General features: G+C 50.0%; 1 protein-coding gene and 1 long non-coding RNA gene across 2 annotated transcripts in view; both read left to right on the top strand.

Annotated features, from left to right (window-relative positions):
- Positions 1-4,972: 4,972 nt before the first annotated feature.
- Positions 4,973-24,127, top strand: part of LOC147081019 (uncharacterized) — a 44,831-nt gene continuing 25,676 nt past the window's right edge. Inside the window, exon 1 of the long non-coding RNA XR_015076907.1 lies at positions 4,973-5,219. This is a non-coding gene — a long non-coding RNA (uncharacterized LOC147081019). The remainder of the gene's footprint in view (positions 5,220-24,127) is intronic.
- LOC147081020 (ras-like GTP-binding protein RHO) lies at positions 21,163-23,818 on the top strand. The gene has a single exon (XM_085980993.1). It carries the CDS (start codon positions 21,269-21,271, stop codon positions 21,851-21,853), a length of 585 nt encoding a protein of 194 aa, XP_085837119.1. The 5' UTR covers positions 21,163-21,268; the 3' UTR covers positions 21,854-23,818.

Below are 24,127 nucleotides of genomic sequence, written 5' to 3'. Positions count from 1 at the left end.
CAGAAGGTCTTGGGTCTGGATCCCCGAGTTTATGTGGAGCTAGCTCAGCTCAGCCAGGGTTACCATTGGGCTCAGGGACTCTGAGAGGGAAAAGAAGAAGAAATATATATATTTTTATTTTTATAAAATAATCAGCCAGTGATTCCCCCCCTCCTGGTCGCGATCCAGTGGCCTCTCCTGGAAAAAGTCCGTGAGTAGATGTTGGGTGAGGATCTGGCCTGTCTGATAATGCCTCCACAGTTGAATAGCCTGCCAATACTCAATTCCTGGCCTCACACATGAGGAATTGCCACTTAGACAAGATCCCGGAGGGTAGCCAGCGGACGTGGAACTGTATTCAAGCAAGAGAAGACAACAGGACGATGGGGGGAGGGAGGGGAGACATTGATCAAAATAATTTCACCCTAATTATAATTGGAGATAAGCTACAAAAATGTGACCCATGTTCATCTGGCCACTCTGGCTCCTCACCAATGGTCGACGCTGTTTGCGCCCAGTTTGCCAAAGGAAGCCCGGTCGAGCTTTCTCCCCACCGTCCTCCCAAAGTGTTGTCTCCGGCTGGAGTGCGGGACCACAGCGCTGGCAACCCTACGGTCCACTGCCCCGCGTCCACTCTTTACCCGGGAGCCTCGACAGCGACACTAATCAAAACATTGAGGTAGCTGGGAGTCCGCCTGGAAGTCTCTCCTCCGGATCGTGGCTGGTGGCAGTTAATGGAGGTCACACCCGCCTAGTGAAAGAAAGGCTTGCATTTACACAGCGCCTCTCAAGCTCAGGACCTCCCAAAGTGCTTTACAGCCAATGAAGTACTTTTTGAAGTGTAGTCGCTGTTGTAATGTAGGAAACGCGGCAGTCAATTTACGCACAGCAAGATCCCACAAACAGCAATGTAACCAGATAATCTGTTTGTGACTTTTATTGAGGGATATTGTCCAGAGCATCAGGGAAAACGCCCCTCCTCCTCTTCAAAATAGTGCTGTGGGGGGGGGGGGGACGAGAGTGTGAGTGTGGGTGGGGGGGGGGCGGTAGGGAGGGGGGTGGATGGGGAAGCGGGCAGTGGGGGGAGGGGGAATCGTGGCAGCCAATTTGCGCACAGCAAGCTCCCATAAACAGCAATGTGATAATGACCAGATAATTTTTTTTAGCAATGTTGGTTGAGGGATAAATATTGGCCAGGACACCGGGGAGAACTGCCCCGCTCTTCTTCAAAAAAGTGCCGTGGGATCTTTTATGTCCACCCGAGAGCTTAACGTCGCATCCGACAGTGAGTGCGTGCAGTATTGCAGCACTCCCTTGGTACTACACTGGGAGTGTCAGCCTGGGTCTTGTCTCTGGAGTGGGACTTGAACCCACAATGCTCTGATGCAGAGGTGAGAGTGCTATTCACAGGGGGGCTGCAAGTGCCCACCCAGAGCTGGCAAAGTTGGCACGCATTTACCTGAACCTGTCCCCCCATTCCCCCATCCACCCACAGAGAACAGGACTCCCTCATGAGCTGCCTTGCCACTTACCTGTATTCAGAGTTGCCTCAGATCCAGGTGGAATGACATCAGTGAGTGTGCAGGCAGTATTGCAGCCTTTGTGACCTAAGCAAGTGTGTGATATCAACCATGTGACTGATGGAAGGTCATCACAGAGCTTAAAGCGTGCAAGGCCAGGGATCTCTTTGCATCCTCCAGCACACAGACTTTATTTTGGCAGAAGCACAAACAAGACAGCTACACTGCAACTCAGACAACAAGTGGGGAAAGGCAGAACAATGCATGCAATCAGCTAAGAAAGAGAGAGAGGAAATGAGCTCACAGGAAGTGATGTTACAGAGAAGGCAGTGCTACAGCCTTAAAGGCACACACACTCCTTGAATAATGTTGCCATTCTGTTTATATATTTTTAAAGCTACAAACATAGCTCCATGCAAATAATGTTGGTGCATTTTATATTTTAAAATTATGCAATTTTGCAGCACGGTTGTTTCATTATTTTCCCTTTCATTTCCCCCCCTCCTCCCCCCCATTCTCATGCAGGTATTGACTCTTGCTGGGGAATTATTCCACACATGCTAGGAGCCCAACAGTTCTCTCTCCCAATTGTCCATTCTTCCTGTGTGACACTGTCACTGGTTATTTGACTGTGTAGGCCATCACAGTGGAGCACCACTCTGTCCTCAACGGCCATCCACAAATTGCACTTGGCAGCAAGGGCCACTAGATGGAGATCAGGAGCAGGAACACGGGCTGATTTTACCCCCTCCCCGAGCCCAGGGATATATCAAATTCAATTCGAATGTCCCGAGTGGTACCTCAGCTGAAAGTTCCCAGCGCAGCACGGACTGGGAACCAAGCCTGGGATATTCAGGTGTGCATGACAATGACAAACTCCAGTGGAAATTAGTGGGCACCAGTAGGTTGTACTTAGAGTGCAGGTGTGTCGCTGCCCCAATGGGTTCAATGCGTCCGTTCAGTGAGGTTAGCTGGGCCATGCAAATCAGGAAGGTCCCAGGTTAGATTTCCAACCTGTGCTGAGGTAACCAATAATCTTAGCTGGGACAGCGGAAAGGGTGCTATTACTGGCCACAGCCCCCCTGGGCTAGAGAGGGAGAAATTGGGCCGGGCTCCTGCTCTTGATCGTTATCTAGAGACGCCTACATGGATGGACATCGGGTGAAGGCAGGGTCAGGCTTGGTCTGTGACCGCCCCCCCTCCCCTCCCTCCCGCACTCCTGCAGTTGAATAGCCTGCTGACACTCACTATCAAGACTCGCTCATGAAGAACAGTCACTTGGAGATACGAGAGGGCGCATCCCAGGGTAGAGACAATGCCTTCAGGAAGAGAGGAGAGAACAAGGGCGAGTCAAAAAAATCTGCCGACTGCCCCTGGAAGGAACAAAGTGAGTGACACAATCTCTTTTACCACCTGCTCGTTCAGCAAATGACGCTCTAATGTTATAGAGGAAGTACAAAAGATGTTGATATTTTTGAAGTGTAGTCACACTTGTAATGTAGGAACGCGGCACCGAATCTGCGTACCGCAAGCTCCCACAAACAGCAATGTGATAACGACCAGATCCTCTCTTTGTAGTGATGTTGGTTGAGGGATAAATATTGGCCCCAGGATGCCGGGGAGAACTCCCCCTGCTCTTTTTCAAAATAGTGCGGTGGGATCTTTTAAGCCCACCTAAGAGAGCAGACGGGGCCTCGGTTTAGCGTCTCATCCGAAAGACGGCACCTCCGACAGTGCAGCCCTCCCTCAGTACTGGACTGGAGTGTCAGCCTGGATTTTGTGCTCAAGCGGACTATTCTGCGGGACTTGAACCCACAACCTTCTGACTCAGAGGCGAGAGTGAGCCAAGGATGAATGTGTAATGTGTTCATACAACATCTTATCCCAGGGCGTCATTTCTAGGCCGAAAGTTCATTCTTATCAGAAAGTTGTGTAATATTAGCTCAAATGGAATCAATTTTTAAGGCAGATAATACATGAGGTTAAATCGTGCAAACAGATGTTTTTAAGAATGTAAAGAGTCCAGGTTGTACACAACAACCATTAGGCTGTAGTGCGATACTGTTACGACTTGGAGGACTTTCCTCTCCTGAAGGTGTTGAACAAGGAGCCATTCTACACGTATGAGCCGAAATGGTGAGTGTTGGCAAGCTATTGAACTGTGGGAGTCTGACCATGTCAGCGCTTGAGGCCTGCACATTCATAGGTTTCCCAGCAGAGGTCACTGTGGCCACCGGTAGCATCCCCATTGCCACCCAGGCTATGATCAGCTGACACAACGCACTTGCAACCTCGGGCCTTCCTGGCCGACATGGGTCAGCTCCACACTCAGCCATGCACACACCCACTGGGCCGTCAAAGGACCTTTGATGCCTATTCTGTTTAATCCTATGGCTTATGCCCACTTATATTCCCCCCCCCCACCGCCCCTGCAAGACAAAGGGTTTCGACCCGAAACGTTGACTCTATTTCTCTCTCCACGGATGTTGCCTGGCCTGCTGAGTTTTTCCAGCATTTTCTGTTGTTATTTCGGATTTCCAGCATCTGCAGTATTTTGCTATCGTACTAACAAAACAAAGTTGCCCTTTCCCGGTGCTTTCCCCCTCCCTGGGCACAGAACCTCCCCTCGAGCATTTGGCCCCGATTAGCAGGAAGTGCACACCCCAAACTGGCCCACACTAGAACAGCAAAGACTGTTAGCACTTTGCCAGGAAGCGGAGTCACCCCTGAGTAAACACATCCTCATGGCAGTCTGCTAAAGGTAGAAGTTGCCTCACACAGTAGGTAATAATTAACACGCAGTTTCCATAGCAGCCATTACAAGGGGTCAGGTGACTCGAGCAGAGTGAGACAGACGAACACAGTCCATCAAACTTACTTTATTTTCAATTAACTCAACATTGCCCCATTTGAAAAGAAAATGCAACAATGTAGAACTGCTCCCCCCCCCCCCCTCGCACCCCCACACCCCATCCCTCATTCCAAGGCTACCACAGAGCTTTTTGGTTAATGTACATATTCTCGGATTTCCTACTGTGCGGCTAACATTTGGATCAAAGACAGGAAGAAAGAAAGAACTTGCATTTCTGTAGCGCCTTTCACGACCTCAGGATGTCCCAAAGCGCTTTACAGCCAATGAAGTACTTTCGAAGTGTAGTCACTGTTGTAATGTGGGAAACGCGGCAGCCAATTTGTGCACAGCAAGCTCCCACAAACAGCAATGTGATAATGGCCAGATAATCTGTTTTAGCGATGTTGGCGGTGGGATAAATATTGGCCAGGACACGGGGATAACTCCCCTGCTCTTCTTCGAAATAGTTCTGTCGGCTCTTTTACGTCCACCTGAGAGAGCAGACGGGGTCTCGGTTTAACGTCTCATCCAAAAGACGGCACCTCCGACAGTGCAGCACTCCCTCAGCACTGGCACTTGGAGTGTCGGCCTAGCCTTTTGTGCTCAAGTCACGACCTTGAACCCACGACCTTCGAACTCAAAGGTGAGAGGGCTACTCACTGAGCCACAGCTGACAAAATAATTATTATTGGTAAATGAAAGACAAGAACTTCAAAGGCATGATTTGAGAAGTGGAATTGAACATAAAAATAGGAAATCGTGATAAAGAAATTAAACAGGTCTGAAAGAGGGAGCCTACTGGTGTAGCAACGCATTAACCTCCAAACTGGTGCTCGCAGTACCTGAACGAGGGGGAGGAAAACCGGCTGGTGAGTCACCCAGCACCATTTTTATGGATATTCTAGTGGCTAGTTTCAGTGTTTTTTGTGTTGCCGGAATCTTGCGACCGGTTTTGGCGTGGACATAGACCTGTCTCCTCCGCATTGAATGAAGAAATGGTGTGTGGAAGAGAGAACCAAAATAGTCAGAGGCACGAATAAATCAAACACGCCAGTGGGGGTGTGGGAGGAATCGGAGTGTGTTATAATTAACCGAGATTTTCGACTTGTATAATCACCGGAACTCTTCGATGGGATTCATTTAGGTGACGGCTAGATGCTGCAATGGGCATAGTGTTCGAGTGGTTCTCTAGGAGGCTGGGAACAAATGGACCAAAAGGGCCTTCCCCATCACTCCAATCCTGGGCTCTTGTGATTGTGTTACAGCCTTGTAACACACTTCTGTCCACCTGTTATTGTCTCTGTCACAGTAATCACAAAGATATGAATGATCAGTTTACAGAGACGCAGCTTAAAGAAGGCGTGCGTCAGAAAATGAGGTTAACTTGATCGTTTACTAAAGTCATTGCGTTGAACCTTTTGATGAAAACCTGATGTGTTTAACTTCTGAGTAAAACCTCAGATCGTTCTGAATGGATGGTAATTGCTCAGGACGACTCACATTTTCTGCTGTCAGTTTGCCATTATCTTATGTGTCTCTTTGGCATAATTCATGTTTTTTTGCAGCTTTAGTTAACAATGTAATCTCAGCACCAGCCGTCCAGCTTTATCTAATGTGAATTTTAGACTCCCGGTGACTCAGTGGCTAGTTGCATTGCAAGATGTGGTACTGAACCATAAAGACCAAGGAAGCTGGATATTTTCTCTTGTGCTGAATGAACCTGACCAGTGGTGGTGGTCGGGTGGGGTTGGGGCAGGGGTTGGGTGCTGTGGTTGACCCTAACTTTAGTGGACTTGGGAGAGGGGGGGGCGGGGGGAATCAGGTGGGTTTCCTGCTCCTGATCGTAAACCAGTGATCCTTACTGGATGGTGCAGGTGTGCAGACAACAGGCAAGGATGGAATCAGCCTTGGCTGTGAAGCCCCACATCGGAACATCAGAAATAGGAGCAGGAGTCGGCCATTCGGCCCTTCGATGGCAGGAATGACGTATGAGGAGAGAGTGGGTCAATTGGGCTTATATTTGCTAGAGTTTAGAAGAATGAGAGGGGATCTCATTGAAACTTATAAAATTCTAACAGGACTAGACAGACTAGATGCAGGAAGGATGTTCCCGGTGGCGGGGGAGTCCAGAACCAGGGGTCACAGTCTAAGGATAAGGGGTAAGCCATTTAGGACTGAGATGAGGAGGAATTTCTTCACCCAGAGAGTGATGAACCTGTGGAATTCTCTACCACACAAGGCAGTTGAGGCCAATTCATTAAATATATTCAAGAAGGAGTTAGATATATTTCTTAAGGCTAAAGGGATCAAGGGATATGGGGAGAAAGCAGGGACAGGGTACTGAATTTGGATGATCAGCCATGATTGCATTGAATGGCGGAGCAGGCTCGAGGGGCCGAATGGCCTACTCCTGCTCCTATCTTCTATGTTTCTATGTTTCGAGCCTGCTCCGCCATTCAATAAGATCATGGCTGATCTTCTACCTCAACTCCTCTTTCCTGCCCTATCCCCATATCCCTTAGCTTCCAACAATCTATTGATCTGTCTTGAATATACTCAACGACTGAGCCTCCACAGCCCTCTGGGGTAGAGAATTCCAAAGATTCACCACCCTCTGAGTGAAGAAATTTCTCCTCATCTCAGTCCCAAATGGTGACATGGTCAAACAGTCCGCCGTCACTCACTTTCAGTTCAACCATGGAGAACGCTGGTAGGGGAAATTACCAAAGGGTGCTTGCTATCTTTGAAATTGGCAATAAAAGCTGATAAAGCTGTTTAAAAAATAGTATACAGGATCCCAGGTTTCATAAATAGAGGCATAGAGTACAAAAAACAAGGAAGTTATGCTAATCCTTTATAAAATTACAGATTAAGCCTCAGCTGGAATGTTGCGTCCAATTCTGGGCACCACACTTTAGGAAGGGTGTCAAGACCTTGGAGAGGGTGCAGAGGTGATTTACTGGAATGGTACCAGGGATGGGGGACTTCAGTTATGTAGCGAGACTGGAGAAGCTGGGGTTGTTCTCCTTAGAGCAGAGAAGGTTAAGGGGAGATTTAATAGAGGTGTTCAAAATTATACAGGGATTTTACTAATCATAGAATCATACAGCACAGAAGGAGGCCATTCGGCTCGAGGGGCTGAATGGCCTACTCCTGCTCCTATCTTCTATGTTTCTATGTGTCCTCTGATTACTGCCAGTGGAAAGTGTTTCCCTATTTACTCTATCAAAACCCTTAATGATTCTGATCTGGAGTAAATAGGGAGAAACTGTCTCCACTGGCAGATGTCATTCTATAGTTGTTGGTCGTCCTGAGGCACATTGTCCGAGTGGCCATTGTTCATGTGTGAGACTTGACACAGTGTTGTTTAAGCTCTCGGGTGTCGGAGTCATGACTTCATTTTCTTCTCCTCAACCGTACAGCCTCCAGGCAAAAAAACCACACTGACGTGCTGCCCCTGCAGTCGAATAGCCTACAGAAGCTCACTTTCTGGGCTTGCATAATGAACATTAATCACTTGGAGGGGCGGGGGGCGTGGGCATTTATAGAAGTATAATTGAGCAAGGAAACAACACCTTTGGGGCAGGAGGCAAGAATATTGAAGGGAAAAGAGAAAAAGAATGCAAAATTAAATATTGCGATTTCGCCGCAGGAGAAAGTTATAAAGCGAACTACAAGGGGCAGTCAACTCAGATTTGGCACACACCTTGCACTCAGTAATTCATCCCTGTCAGATTTAATTGCTTGAGTGCAATGGAATTGGAAGCCAGGAACTCCCTGGATTTCCCTCCTTTCTCCCAATGGATTTTTCTTTGTTGGAGATTTAAACAATGCAAATATTCCTTGTTGCTATTAATCTTGTTTTATGCCTGTTGTTGCGATTCATTTATCACAGATGATTTAAATAAACTGGTCCCGTGTTTACCAATGTTCCCTGTAAACTGCGCATTGTTCTGCGCGGCCTGGTTCCTTTAAGGCGCGTGGTCCCTTTAAATTTCTGCCCGTGCGCGGTATTTACCGTGTAAAAGCCGGTGAGCGGCCTGCGCGGGACCTTGCAGATGGCTGCACGTGCGTGACGCAGCTTAGCGGGAGCACTGGTGTTCATGCTCCCGCCTATTCCTACAGCTCCATGCATTTTGTGTTTCTTTGTTTGCCCTGCCCCTTGACTCACATTGGGGCATCGGTGAGTGGTGCCATGGGCCTGGCAATGTTAGCTCAAGCTGATGTCCTGTGCAAAGCGCACTGCTGCACCACCGTGCTTGCCTGCACACTCAGGTTTGTCCTTCAATGACTCGGTCCCCCCTGCGCACAGTACGTTGGAGGACAGGCTGTGCTGCAATGTGGGGCCTTCAAGCCCCAGATTTTGTTTGCGGTCCCTGAGAGGCTCCTCTCCACCGCACTCGTAAAAGGCTCTGTCTCTCCCCCCCCCCCCCAACTCAATAAGGTCGCTCTGGTTCTCCTTGCTTCCCCTTCAAACAGCTCTTTGTACTTGTGTGCCCTTTGACCTTGTGTGCCCTTTGACCTTCCCCTCCCCGAGAGGGCCAATCTCTCTTTTCCTAACATGCCTACTTAAAGGGACATAATTGGTCACTTTTTTAGTGAATGGGATTTTTTTTGAGAAACAATGATGCAAGTGTTTAAATGTTTTTGATTGGTTGCTGGTTTCGTGAATGTGAAATTGAGCCAATCAGATTACACTGTGCTCTTCACACATTGGACACTTCACCAGATGCAAAACTGTTAATTATATGGATACGTACGGACATACTACATACAGGCGACATACTAACAACATATATACAGACTATAGACACATACATGATGCGGCAGACAGCGGCTTATTAACGTTGACTCTATTTCTTCCTCTCCTCCAACACGCAGGAGTGTCGTTCAATGGGTGCCAGCCACCCTGCTCGGTGTGAAGCCCTTTGGCTATTCTTCATTTGCAAAGTCTGGTAGTGAGCATGAACAGGCTATTGCACTGCAGGAGGCATCACATGTTTGGCCTGCTCTTGTCCGCCCCCCTCACAGTTCCCACATGGGCACACATTCCATGTGCAATTTTATACAGCGCCTTTCACGACCTCAGGATGTCCCAAAACCGCTTGACAGCCAATGAAGTCCTTTTGAAATGTAGTCGCTGTTGTCATGTAGGAAACGCAGCTGGCTAATTTGTACACAGCAAGCTCCCACAAACAGCAATGAGATAAACGACCAGATCATCTGTTTCAGTAATGCCGGTTGAGGGATGAATATAAACGCACCTCCGACACAGCGCCGCGCTCCCTCAGGGCCGGCGCTGGGAGCGTCCGCCAAGGATTTGTGCCGAGGGCCACGGGGTGGAACTTGACCCCTCGACCGCTGAGCCCTGGTGAACAAACTGAGAATCCTTCATGTGACTGCAGACCCTGAGGCCCGTAGCAGTGTTGAAAATATCGGGCAGGAAAGGCGGGTAGAGGCCTGTGCCACGAAGGGAAGAGTCTGCGTTATAATTAGCAGCACCTTGGCACAGGAGAAGGAAGCGTCTGCTGTGATGGAAAAGGACCAGCTAGCACTGGCTTTCCCCTCGCAGCCAATGGCAGCAGCGCACACTGCCCTCGGTTAGCACCTGCAGGCAGACTGTGCCCATTATCATCACATGTCAAGCCCAGCACTTACTTTGAATGAAAGACTAAAGAATGGAAATAACAGACCAGGAAATGAGCACAAAATAGCCTCTGAAAGAAACATTGAGAGTGAAGATGGGAGAGGCGGTTGGATAGTACTGCTTCCTGTTGGGGAAGGACAGTGACTGCTTGTTTCACAGAACGGTTGGTCATTTCTGCTTTTTTCTAAGATTTCCCTTTTTGGACAAGCATTCACCAAATACGCAAAGCTGAAAAGAAATTTCAGAAAGGAGAAAAAGGCAACAAAGGAGGGGCAGCCTCACAGGAGGAAGAAATCATTCATGCAAAGAGACTCAAATGATTGGACAGTTGAACGTTTTTAAGCACTAAATTCCCAGTTATTTACACTGCTGAATTCAAATTATTGGATCATTGAATTAATTTTTTTAAAGTGCAGCATTTGGAGTCATCCAGAACTCCCCGTAGCGTCGGAAAACTTGCAGGAAGCAGACGAGCCGCGGCACAACCTGCATCCCCACACCCATCAGCAAGATGTCTTCGGCCCCTTAAACAGAAAAAGTGCGCAACAGAGCGGAAAAAGAAAAAGCAGGAAGCAGCTTCCTCCGTCGGAATCCTCTGCCCTCTGCGCCTCAGCCGGCGAAGACACGGGAGAGTTCGGCACTCGGACACTGGGCCTCCCCCAGCCCGAACCAAACTAGCGCCAAATGCAGAAAGTGCCTCCTGTTCTGGGCCTGGCTTCATCTCATTGTTCGCAGCGGGGAAAGGAGAGCCGTACCATGATTTGATCGCTTTGATTTTAGAAGATTAAGGGTGATCCAATTGAGGTGTTTAAGGTGATTAAAGGAGTTGATCTGGTCGATAGAGAGAAACTACTTCCTCTGGCGGGAGAATCCAGAACAAAGGGGGCTTAACCTTACCTAGAAAGGATATACTTGCCATAGAGGGAGTGCAGCGAAGGTGCACCAGACTGGTTCCTGGGATGGCAGGACTGTCGTATGAGGAGAGATTGGGCCGACTAGGCCTGTATTCACTAGAGTTTAGAAGAATGAGGGGGGATCTCATTGAAACGTATAAAATTCTGACAGGGCTAGACAGACTGGATGCAGGGAGGATGTTTCCCCTGGCTGGGGGGGGGGGGGTTGTCTAGAACGAGGGGTCACAGTCTCAGGATACGGGGTAGGACATTTAGGACTGAGATGAGGAGAAATTTCTTCACTCAGAGGGTGGTGAACCTGTGGAGGCCAAGTCACTGAATATATTTAAGAAGGAGATAGATAGATTTCTAGACACATCAAGGGGCATGGGGAGAGAGCGGGAATATGGTATTGAGATAGAGGATCAGCCATGATCATATTGAATGGCGGAGCAGCCTCGAAGGGCCGAATGGCCTACTCCCGCTCCTATTTTTCTATGTAAAATGAGAGCTAGGTCGTTCAGGGGTGGTGTAAGGAAGCACTTCCTTCACACAAAGGGTGGTGGAAATCTGGAACTCTCGCCCTCAAAAAGCTGTTGAGGCTGGGGGTCAATTGAAAATGTCAAAACTGAGACTGATAGGTTCTTGTTAGGCAAGGGTATTAAGGGTTATGGAACCAAGGCGGGTAAATGGAGTTAAGATACAGATCAGCCATGATCTAATTGAATGGCTCGAGGGGCTGAATGGCCTACTCTAGTTCCTGTGATTCAGCTCCCATTTGCTGCTAGTGAGAGGTGTCAAAACACTTAGCGTGTCACGTGAAAACAGTCAAAAGTCCCCGGCAAGCTGGTTCCTGCCCGTGGAGATGAGATCAGCTTGTGTGTTTTCATCTATGATGAAACTACCATTGTACAAACAGGATATTGTGAGTTACAATCAGGGCACTCCTTCCTGCGTGGCCATTGGTCGCTATATTTAGTCTGTCAGTTTGGAGTTGAAATAGAGCAGCTGATTCCCCTCTTCAGCCTTTTGGTGCTTTCTCTCTTGAACAAACCGGACCTGTGCCTACACTAGCCCAGTGGCGGCCTGGCGCTCTGGCCACACTTCTTGAATATTACTGGCAACATTTCAAGAGCCATTGATAAAATGAATCAATCCGGACTTAAAGAGGCTGGTTAAAAAAAGTGACTGCCGCCCCACCCCAATCAATTAAAAAAATATAAATATATCCTCAAACAAACTTCTCACGCCTACGGACCCTGTGCCTACTGGCACGGCATCATCGGGCTGAAGATCACTTTGGGGAGGAAGGAATCTTCAGGCTGTTCGATCCTCTTTGTCTTCCTCCTTCATGAGGCGCCACCCCCGCCCCCCGCCATGTTAACCCCCCCGGTCTCTTCTCAGAAGCTGACGGACTTGCTCTGCCTTTGCCAGAATTCTCTTCGCTCTTTCGCTCAAATCGCCGCCGTTTTGCAGTTTTCTTTCTTTAACCCTGTGTGTGTGTCTGACTTCCTTTGCCCTCTGGTAAACTGGCACGGTGAGGGATTTGCCCCGAAATTGGCAGTGTTGCACCCTAATACTTGTCCCTCCACCAACATCGCTGAAACAGACTATCTGGTCATTATCAGGTCGCTGTTTGTGGGAGCTTGCTGTGCACAAGTCGGCTGCTGCATTTCCCTATATTATTACACTTCAAAAAGTACCTCATTGGTTGTAAAACACGGTGGAACTTCCTGAGGTTGTGAATGGCACTATAGAAATGCATGTCTTTTTAATGCGGAATAGGTTCGCGGGGCTGAATGGCCTATTCCAGTTGCTGTGAAAATACGTTCTCAGGTTGGTTGATTTGTACATTGGCCAAGTTTATTAGCGTAGTAACTCTAAATGACTTCTGGGAGGAGCAGATGATAGGTCTATACACTGGCGGGGTTTGGAGAGCGTATGATTGGCTCCTGATTACTGTGCTGTGACCTCTGCCCCCTACTCATTCCCCCCACCACTGGAAGTACGCGTGCATGCACGTTGGGTGAGGATAGCATTGCGGTCGACTGTGGCTCACCGCCGACGCCAAATAACCTGCTGGCACTGACTGCCCAGGTTCACATGTGCCAGAGACTGGGTGCCACCTGTTTTATGGAAAGCCATGCAGGAGACGGTGCTTTCGGGAGAGGCGAGGGAGGAAAAAAAAAACAGGCAATAAAAGAAAGTGTGCATGTGTGGACAGAATAGCCTTGTCAGCACTCCCAATGTAGGGCTCGCTGTGGATCAGTAGCCCAGGACAAACCTCCCCCTTCAGTAGAAGATCTGCCTCGCCAGATTACTGGCACAGACTCTGGGCGCAAATCTACCCCGGGGTCTCTTAACGTGAGGTGAAATATCTGCACCTGTGGATTGGCTCACCTCCAGTTTATATTACTATATAAATAGAGCTTCATCTCATGTCCCTGACCCAGAAGAGTTGCCGAGGAACCGAACCTGACTACGACCAGAAAACAAGTCACATGTCAGCAAACTGCTTGCACCCTATTCTTGCATTGGAGGCAGTTCAGAGATGATTCACTAGGTTAATTCCAGAGATGAGGGGGTTGACTTATGAGGAAAGGTTGAGCAGGTTGGGCCTATACTCATTGGAATTTAGAAGAATGAGAGGTGATCTTATTGAAACATGTAAGATACTGAGCGGGCTCGACAAGGTAGATGCAGAGAGGATGTTTCCCCTCGTGGGGAAATCTAGAACTCAGGGGTACAGTTTTAGAATAAAGGGTCGCCCTTTTAGAACTGAGATGAGGTGGAATTTCTTCTCAGAGGGTCGTAAATCTGTGGAATTCTCTGCCCCAGAGAGCCGTGGAGGCTGGGTCATTAAATATATTTAAGGTGGAGATAGACAGATTTTTGCAAGATAAGGGAGTGAAGGGTTATGGGGAGCGGGCAGGGAAGTGGCTTTGAGCCCAAGATCAGCCATGATCTTATTGAATGGCGGAGCAGGCTCGAGGGGCCAAGTGGCCTATTCCTGCTCCTATTTCTTATGTTCTTTATGTTCTTATATTCGAAGGTTCAATAATCGCCCAGGTGACGGGGAGGTAAACAGCACCTTTCTGTATAAACAAAAGAGGGTGTGTTCAGTAATTGGGCCAAAGGTCCATTAATTCCATGGGCTGAGTGCCATCTGCAGCTGGCACCACTTCCTCGAACTAACCAGAACCGAAAAGAATGGTAATTATGAGATTAAAAACATGGGTGTAATATCACAAATCATCAAGTTTGTAAAGCCAGCATTACTCTGGCACGATGGGCCGAATGGCTGTATCGCTGCGTACGCTAAAGAACAGCTAAACTTGAATCTAAACGTGTGGCCCTGCATTGAAACCGCCAGCCCCCCCCCACCCCCGCCCCCGCCCCCTCTCCTCAACGCCTTGTCTCCTGCTGGGATCCAGTTCCGTGGGTGCCCCCAGCCTTCCAGTCCCTCACACAACTTGCCATTCCTCCTGTGTGAGTCTGGCCAGTGAATTGTGTCAGCTGTGGCTCAGTGCTCTCGCCTCTGGGTCAGAAGGTTGTGGGTTCAGGTCCCGCTCCAAGGACTTGAGCACATGAATCTAGGCATGCACTCCCAGTGCGGTGCTGAGGGAGTGCTGCACTGTCGGAGGTGCCGTCTTTCGGATGAGACGTTAAACCGAGGCCCCGTCTGCTCTCTCAGGTGGACATGAAAGATCCCACGGCACTATTTCGGAGCAGAGCAGGGGAGTTCTCCCCGGTGTCCTGGCCAATATTTATCCCTCAATCAACATCACTAAAAAACAGATTATCTGGTCATTATCACAGCGCTGTTTGTGGGATCTTGCTGTGCGCAGATTGGCTGCCCGTGTCCCACATTACAACAGTGACTACACGCCAGAAAAGCACTTCATTGGCTGTAAAGCGCTTTGGGATGTCCCGAGGACATGAAAGGCGCTATAGAAATGCAAGTCTTTCATTCTTTTTTTAAGGTTGGCAGCCCATTTAACTACAAAGGCCATGATTTGCTTGATTTGCCAAACCCATCGGGAGGCCGATTTAACGACAAGTTCGGTGTCCTTTGAGATGGCATTAGTTGTGATCCAAGATCACGTAACGGGCTGGGCCGCAAACAGGCTGCCATCATCTGGGTCGCTGACGTCCTTTAGGGAAGGAAGCCTGCCGTCCTTACCCGGCCTGGGCCTGTCTGTGGCTCCAGTGACACGGTTGAGTCTGAGGTGGCCTCGCAAGTCTTCTCAGGGCAACACCTACTCAGGGCAACTAGGGATGGGCAATAAATTCCCGCCTTGCCAGCGACGCCCAGGTCACAAGAATTGTTTTTTTCAGTTCACAGATTTTGTTGATTTATTCTTCCATTATTGACTTCAGCAAAAGGTTAAGCTGTGCAGTTACGCAAAAAAATCGTTTTGTTCTTCAGATTGCCGTTAGATAGATGACATTCAAAACTTGGACTTTAATCACTTGACAGAGTGGTTTCCTCGCCCCACCTGGTGAAGCAAACGCGCTGTCAAGATCTTTTTTCCCTTTGAGATCTTAAACTGATTGTATGTTGCTGTCGCTGTGGTCTTGCGCCAAGGGGTTGCTGCAGCCGGTGGTATTCCCAAGGACACCTGCTGGATTCGCCAAGGACAGCATCCCAGCGGACTCACCAAGCAGGTGGGGGGATTGGGATTGGCGCTGACCATGTGGGGCCTACCTACACTTTGGGAGACTGACAGCACCAAACCCCTCGCTGACACCAGTGTCAACAAGCAGCTAAGGAAGGAGCGGAGCGAGACCCGCGGCCTGCGAAAGGAAATGCGGTTTATTTTTAGGAACAGGGAAAGTTCGCTGAGCTTAAAGAGCCCGTCCCACCGACCCGCCTTCTCACCATACCCTCCAACCATTTCCCTCGCCAGAAGCACTGACAGTCTTAACGGACTTTCCGGGTAACTTATTCCACTGCCCTCTCACCCACATAATGACAGGAACTGCACAGCGTAACCTAGCTTACATGAAGCCCTGTGGGACGGTTCTGAGAGGTGGGAAAGGCTGCTATATAAATGCAGGCTTTCCCTTTCTACCCTTTAGGCAGAAACAGTCTGCCTGACTTCCTGTGTCATGTCCGTGTGTATGTCTTTCATAGAAACTCCGTAGCCAAATAACTCAGAGACTGCGGGCCCACCGGCCGGATCTGTCCCCTCACGTTTCCCTCAACCACTGGTTTCATCGCGCTTGTGCTGGTTTTTTAATTTAGCAAAGCAAGTAGATTACAGATGTAACAAATCGATAGAAATAAGAAAGGACTGGCATTTCTGTAGCGCCTTTTTTAACCTCAGGATCTCCCAAAGCACTTTACAGCCAACTAAATACTTTTGAAGACCCGCCCCACCACAAGCCTTCCCCTTAAGTGGAATAAACTTAGGGGGAAAAATTTGGTTGCTTTGTGCCTCCCGTTCGGGGCGTTAACGGGGCGCAAAGCAACTAGTGCCCGGGCGCGGCGCTGCTAACGCCTCCCGTGAAATTCAGCGGGAGTTTAGCGGCGGTGGTAGCCGGTAGCGCCCTGCGATGTTGCACCTCCGGCGATTACATCATCACCGTGCGCAGCGCCCCGCTCATGCCCCGGCCGCAAACTTGGCTCGCGCCCCCTGACCTGCCACCGGACGCCATGCCCGACAGGGTCAGGGGGGCGTTTTGCGGCGGCAGCGGCGATAATTAAAGGGCAGGTGCCGGGCGGCCATTTTTTTGGGGGGGGCCGCCTGCCAGCACCTGCCCCCTCTGGCCTCCTTCTGTTGGGTGCTGTCCGCGATCGGGCAGCCCGGCACTCCTCTTGAGCGCCGGGCTCTTTAGCTGGCACCCCGCTCCCCAATGGTCCAGCAGGGTCCCGGTGCGTGCTGCGCAAGGCCCCTCCCCTTTAATCAGGGAAGGGGGGCCTGCAGTACCACTTGTAGTAGCGCCCCGCCTCCTGCGGGGGCGCTGATAGTGCCCCGGAAAAGTTACTGCCCCAAAGGGGGCGAGAGTCAATGTTTCCCCCTTAGGATCTTATGAGGAGGAGACCTAATAAGATGAAGTGAGTCCGATTATTGTTTGGCTGATCACGCACTGATTATTGTGAGTTGCCCCACCTCGGGCTCTCGTATGCTCCCACTGACTCAGTACTGGCAGTCGGTCGGGGCCCCTGAGCTACGTGCAGCCTAAGAGCAGGCGTTCATCACCCGCCCCCACCATTTATATTGTGCTGGTTCCTGATTCGCCCGCGTCTGCCCCATTTACACTGCGGCGTGGATTCCGCAGGTATCGCTGGTACGGTGCTGTGCCTGGGGGTTTGTGGTTGGGGTGGCGGTGTGTGCCGGTGCTGCCCGGTGTCGGGGAGATGAGAGCAGAGAGCAGCGATGGTGAAAGCGCGGATACAGGCAGCCAGGGCAAAGATGGCACAGCTAACGCCAAGTCTCCCGCCACCAGCCGTTTACCTTCCCTATAAGTTCATCCCTTCTCGGGGAGAGCCCAGTGGCACTGGTGCTGGGTTGGTTATGTTACAGGGTTGTCTCCAATGGTGCAGTCACTATTGGGGGTCCACTCTTTAAAGTAAATGGAGTTAGCGGAGCATTTGGCAAATGTCGACATTTGTGTGTCAGTTAACAGCAACAACTTGCATTTATACAGCGTCTTTAACATAGTAAAACATCCCAAGGCGCTTCACAGGAGCGATTATCAAACTAAATTTGACACCGAGCCACATAAGGAGATATTAGGACAGGCGACCAAAAGCTTGGTCAAAGAGGTAGGTTTTAAGGAGCAACTTTAAAAGGAGGAGAGAGGCGGAGAGGTTTATGGAGGGAATTCCAGAGCGTGGGCCTAGGCAGCTAACAACACAGCCGCCAATGGTGGAGCGATTAAAATCGGGGATGTGCAAAAGGCCAGAATTGGAGGAGCGCAGAGGGTTCGGGCTGGTGGAGGTTACAGAGACAGGGAGGGGCGAGGCCATTGAGGGATTTGAAAACAAGGATGACAAAAAGATGAAAACAAAGGCAATAAACACATTAAACAGGCCTTTGGTTTCTGAATTATTTTAAAAAGTCACTTTTAACTGCACTCAAACTGTTAAAACATCAAACGGAGATGAGCTGTTCTGTCAGATTCTGAGGGAGATTTTGTGGCATCAAATGTAATAATGACTCAACTCTGCCACCTTGTGGTGTAAGCCTGGAGACCATCTGGCATCTTAACCCAGGATATGGAAGCATCTCTTTGCGTTACACTCTGATTGACAGTTTAATGAAACGTTGAAGAGTGAAAAAGAAAGAAATTAAACGCCAAAAAAAACATAATCATCGTAGGAATGGACAAAAGATCTATTGATTATTGTGAAATTCGGTGCTAGAGATTTATTTATCCTTGAGGACTCCGTGCTGCACCTTCCCTGTGAGAGGTGGTCACACAAAACATCAAGAACATTCAGGTGATAAAGGATTGATGAAGGCCTCATTTCGACCGTTTCTGTCTGCAATCAGAAACATTACTGTCTAGCTGCCCCTCACAACTCTTCACTGCCACAATAGAAAGAACAAACCTGCATTTATATATCGCCTTATCACGTAACCTCCCAAAGTGCTGTACAGGCAAGGAATTCATTTTGTTTTTTAAAAAAAAGTATAGTCACTTTTGTTACATAGGCAAAGACAGCAGGCGATTCCCACACAGCATGATCCCACAAACAGCAAATCACCAGTTAGCCTGTTTGTTTGGCGGTGTTGGTTGAAGGGAGGACTCTGGGACTGCTCCCTGCTCTCTGTTAGATAGTGCCATGGAATCCTTCATGCCCACCCGAGTAGGCAAGTACATGCTTGTCAAACGTGTTCTCAGAGACTTTTTTTGCCCTTCCTCATCTCAGAAATACTGAGCGGGCACTTCACCCGAAATAAGGTGTGTCAGCCTCGGCAGTCAGTGCCAACTGACTATTCGACCGCGGTGGCCACGACCCCATCCTCGCTCCGCGGACACCCACAAACACATCCGGTTCTGGCGAGAGGTCATCAGCCTGAAACATTGGGGGTAATTCTAACCTCCCAAAACGGGTGGGTTTGGCTACGGGTGGGAGGTTAAAATGCTAAAAATCTCAAACAGGAGCCCAACCCACCTCGAAGCTGCCCACTTCCGGCCTTAATGGAGGCAGGACGAGGGGAGAGCGACCAATCCGCTCTCAGGAGGCGGGTCGGTCATTGAAACCTTTTAAGGAGGCTGCGAGCCTCCATTTTAACAAGGTTTCTATTTTTAACTCACGTCGACCATGTTTCCCGGGCCTCAGGAAACCTGGTAAAATGTAAAAGGAGACGAGAAGGGCTGGATCCATCAGTTAAATTCCTTTACAGCACTGCTTGTGGGTCAGGAGGAGCAGGAGTATTTGCCCCAGGACCAACAAGGTAACCCTGTAAACACCCACCCCACCTCCACAATCTCGCCCCCGCATCCCCGCGATCTCCCACTCTCCCCGATCCCTCGCGATCACCATCTCGCCCCCCCCTCCCGGGATCTTCCCCAACCGCCCTACGATCTTTGACCGCCCCATGATCTTTGAACCCCTCCCCCCACGACCTTCCCCGACCGCCCCACGATCTTTGACCCCCCCTGCGATCATTGACCGCCCCACAATCTTTGACCCCCCTACGATCTTTGACCGCCCCACAATCTTTGACCCCCCTCTGCGATCATTGAACCCCTCCCCCCACGATCTTCCCCAAACCCCCCAACCATTCTCTGCCCACCCACCGGGCCCCGATCTCTACCCCCAGCAACCACTAAACCTACCTGCTACTGGCCTGCGGCCTTTTCTGGAACCTTCCTCGCCCGACTGGCACCCAAGCCTGCCAATCAGACTGGCTTTCGGGTGGGGTATCTGTTTAAAAAAATCCCCGCACGCCATTGAGTTAAAACTGCACAGCGTTCGGGGAAACGCACACCTCCAGGTTTCTAGACCATAACCCCTTCCCCCCCCGCTCCGAAACCCCGTCCCATGGATATCGTGGCCGTTAACTCTGAGTTTCTCTCTCTCCACAGATGCTGCCTGACCTGCAGAGTGTTTCCAGCAGTTTCTGTTTTAATCCACAAACACATAAGGGTAGAAATCCGCCTTGGGCAGGAGTGTAAAACGGACGGTATTGAATCATCTGCCTGTTATACCTGCCGGCCGATACCCATTGACTGCGATAGTATTGGCCAGGGCGTAGAACAGGCGGCTGAAGAGATAACGCCCGATTAGCGCAATCACCTACTTTCCAGTCAAGAACCGGAACCAGCACTTGCTGTGTGGTGCAGTCCCTAACCACACAGCGCATTCACCAAATCAGCCCTCAGGGCGCATGACAGTAGTTTTATCATCTTACCAGGTGAAGGCTGTTTTCTATTCATTCTCAGCAAGGCCGGCATTTATTGCCCATTCCATAGTTGCCCTCGAGAAGGTGGTGGTGGGCCTCCTTCTTGAGCCGCTGCAGTCCATGTGGTGAAAGTGCTCCCACAGTGCTGTCAGGGAGGGAGTTCCAGGATTTTGACCCAGCGACGATGAAGGAATGGCCGATAAATGTCCAAGCCGGCATGGTGTGTGACATGGAGGGGAACTTGCAGGTGGTGGTGTTCCCATGCGCCTGCTGCCCTTGTCCTTCTAGGTGGTAGAAGTCACGGGTTTGGGAGGATTATTGTTTTTCGTCACGGTTTGGTACAACTGAGTGGCTTGCTGGATCATTTCTAAGGGCAGTTAAGAGTCAACCACAGGAAACAGATTTAAGGTATTTGCCAAAAAGCCATGGGATAATAATATGATATATATTTTTAATGCAGCGAGTTGTTATGATCTGGAACGCGCTGCCTGAAAGGGTGGTGGAAGCAGATTCAATAATAACTTTCAAAAGGGAAACTGGATAAACACTGTCCTTACAAAAGGGGGGAAAAATATGCAGGGCTACGGGGAAAGAGCAGGGGAGTGGGACTAAGTGGATAGTTCCTTCAGAGAGCCGGCACAGGCACGATGGGCCCAATGGCCTCCTCTTGTGCTGTGTGATTCTACAAATTACCTCAGGAAAAAAAGCTGTGCGGAAGAACAAAAGCAAGCTCCCGGTCATTTTAAAACCCAGTTCCTGGGCTCTGTGAGGGGGAGGGCGGGGTTTCACTGCTGTCAATCAGCGACTTGAAAGTGGCCCAATCCCTCTGCTCGGAGGGTTGAGTCAGAGAACCAGACAATCCTGATTGGGCAGCCGAGCCTCGTGCTGATTCATAAAAGCTGCCCTCCTTGTTGCTGAGGCTTGTAACACGTAGCACACTCGGGCCATTGAACAAAGAGTGCTGAGCTGTGCTGTGCTGACATTAGGAATCGGAGCAGATAAACCTAGAAGAGAGCATGGCCATGATAAGGAGGAAGCTGGTGGTTGTCGGTGATGGTGGCTGTGGTAAAACAAGCCTGTTGTTTGTGTTAAGCAAGGACGAGTTCCCCGAAGACTACGTCCCCACTGTCTTCGAGACCTACGTGGCCGATATAGAAGTGGACGAGAAGCAGGTGGAGCTGGCGCTCTGGGACACGGCCGGCCAAGAGGACTACGACCGCCTGCGGCCCCTCTCCTATCCCGACACCGACGTCATCCTGATCTGCTTCTCGGTGGACAGCCCCGACTCCGTCAGGAACATTCCGGACAAGTGGATGCCCGAGGTCAGGCACTTCTGCCCCGGCGTGCCCGTGGTGCTGGTGGGCAACAAGAAGGACCTGCGGAGCGACGAGCGGGTCCGCAAGGAGCTGGCGAGGGGCAAGAAGGAGCCGGTGAGGTGGGAAGAGGGCCGGGCTATGGCGGAGAAGATCGGGGCCTACGACTACCTGGAATGCTCGGCTAAGACGAAAGAAGGCGTCTGGGAGGTTTTCGAAACCGCCACCCGGGCTACCTTGAAGGTATCAAAGCCGGGATGCTTCAGCTGTCAGTGCGCGCTGTTGTAAAGGCGCGTCGAAACAAGTCGGAGCAGGGAAACGAAACTCCTGATTACTGAAGACAACTTGCCTCATGAGAACAAAACAATATCGGGGAGAAAGAACATTGTGGAGGTCTTTTCGGAAACTGATCTCGAGAAACAATGAGACTTACAAGAGATTGGATTGTTCTGCTGTGAAAGGAAGGATTTAACTTTAGACGCTCTGCAGATTGTGTGTGTCAATCAATCTGACGAGTTTAATAGCGCCTGGTCTTTTTTTTTAAACAAGGTGCCAGTATTGGAAGCTGCTGTATTGTGTCGGTACAAGCTGTTAATGTTCCTGAGTTCTGGGGCAGATTGTGTTATAAAAATAGATGACCTCGGTAAATGATCTGTATCCCCCCAGGCTGGATGTCGTTATGAATGGATGTGCAGCCAGGGGAGGACAGGGTGGTGGTGGGGTGTTCGTGCAGGGTTCAATGCACGTCCTGTACTGACCCTTGGAATGGGCTCTTGGTTTTTTTTGGGGTTCAGCCTGTTCTATCCAGGTGTGCAGTTTCTAGTCACACGATCTTCTATCCACTGACGTGGTTTCATTGCGTGCCGGGGCGCTCCGAGATGGGGCTGGCTAATTGCTGTTGGTGACGAGCGTGTGAGGGGGGGGGGGCGGCGGACAATATAACACCCAGTGTGAGGGCGGGCCAGGCCGGGCTCTCCGGGAGGAGAGCTGCTGTCCCATGTACAATCTTCAGCCTTTTACAGAATGTGTTTTTTTTTATTGTGAGAGAGATGAGCAGAAGATTTCTGTCGGTTCGTCTGTGTGAGAAGGTGAAATTATATTTATTGATGGGGGCCCAAGACATCGGATGAGAAAAGTTTATTAATGGGACACGGGTAGATGGTGGCACTGAATCGCAGAATCTGGCTGGACTAATGTTGCAACTTCAAACGGAAAGAAAGAAACTTCTAACTTCAAACAGCCCCAACTGGTTTTTGTTTTCAAGCATGAGATATTTAACCCCTTCCTTCCCTTCTCCCAACCACGGCTCAGTGAGTGGCAGCGTGTAACTGAGATCCCAGACGCAATCCATCAAGCCCTAGTCTGTACTAAATCGGCTGATTCTCACCGGCCAATGGTTGGGAGTGCTGCACTTGGCCTCAGAGCCTTTGGACGGGGTGGTGGGGGAAGGAACCAGCCGGTGGAAGGGGAGGGAGTGGTGGGGGTCAGAGAGTGCTAAGACCATTTGGACAAGGTACCAAGGGGCACCCAAAATTTGTGTGAACCCCACCCCCCGCCCCCACTCCACCACACCCCAGCAAAGCCTTTGGGAGAGGAGGGGAGAAAGTGGCAGGAGAATAAAAAATATATCGATCGTAGAAAAAAGACTTTCAGCAATTTGGAGGAAGACCATGTGTAAAGGCCCTTCAGGGCCCAGCTTTCAGCCAAGTTCAGGCTGAATCTTGACGTGACTTACTTGAGAACCGATTAACCTTTTTGCAGAAGGGCTTAGCCTGGATTTTCCGATCGGAGTCCTTGTAATAATATCCACATTTAAAATTAGTGGTGAACAGAAAATCCAGGCTAGGCCCAAGGTCTAACGGCTCGGACAAGGGTACTGGAAAAAAAACCTTGGTTTTTGCCCATGAATGTGTTCTGATCGACACCTCGGCATTATGGCTGACTTGAATTTATTATTTCCTGACTTGGATTTATGATTTTATTGGTTATTGATAAGTCTGTCTCCGCAGTCTGGCTCAGTGAGTAAATGCCCCCTGTGGTACAGGAAAGAAAGCCCTTGCGTTTATCCTAGGCCTTTATCCTATCCCTCAGGATGCTCCGAGCACTTCCCGGACCATGAATTTCTTTGAAGTGCAGCCTCTGTTGCTATGGAGGCACCGAGCCGCACAGGCCAGAACGCCTCCAGGTTCAACCCTTCATTTAATTTGTCTTGAGCTGTTTTTTTTTATATGGGTCTTCGAAGCAGGAAAGCCGGGGGGGGGTGGTGGCGGTGGGGGGGGTGGTGGCGGGAGGGGGGGGTGGTGACGGGGGGTGGGGGGTGGCGGGGGTGTGTAGCGTCGAAAGGGCCTCTGCCTACAACGCGGGTCTCGGGTAACCAACGGCAACCCCCGATGTAAAACTGTCTGATTTTTACAGCACAAACACCACACTTTGCGGCACCGATTGGCTTTAGTCTCCTGAGCTGGGAGAAGGGGAACGGGAGAGGGGTGAAGACCCAATCCTGATCACTACCCAGTGATCCCTGTGTGCAGATATACTTTGGATTGAGCCCAGCCTCAGCCT

Source organism: Somniosus microcephalus, unplaced genomic scaffold, assembly GCF_052327205.1.
Source record: "Somniosus microcephalus isolate GS21.2 unplaced genomic scaffold, FLI_Smic_1.0 scaffold884, whole genome shotgun sequence".
NCBI classification, from domain to species: Eukaryota; Metazoa; Chordata; class Chondrichthyes; order Squaliformes; family Somniosidae; genus Somniosus; species Somniosus microcephalus.
Note: the sequence above shows the minus strand (reverse complement) of the source record. Positions and strands in the feature narration are given on the sequence as shown.

Coding starts and splice junctions, on each gene's coding strand:
- LOC147081020 (XM_085980993.1), top strand. CDS start 21,269: ATGGCCATGATAAGGAGGAAGCTGGTGGTTGTCGGTGATGGTGGCTGT.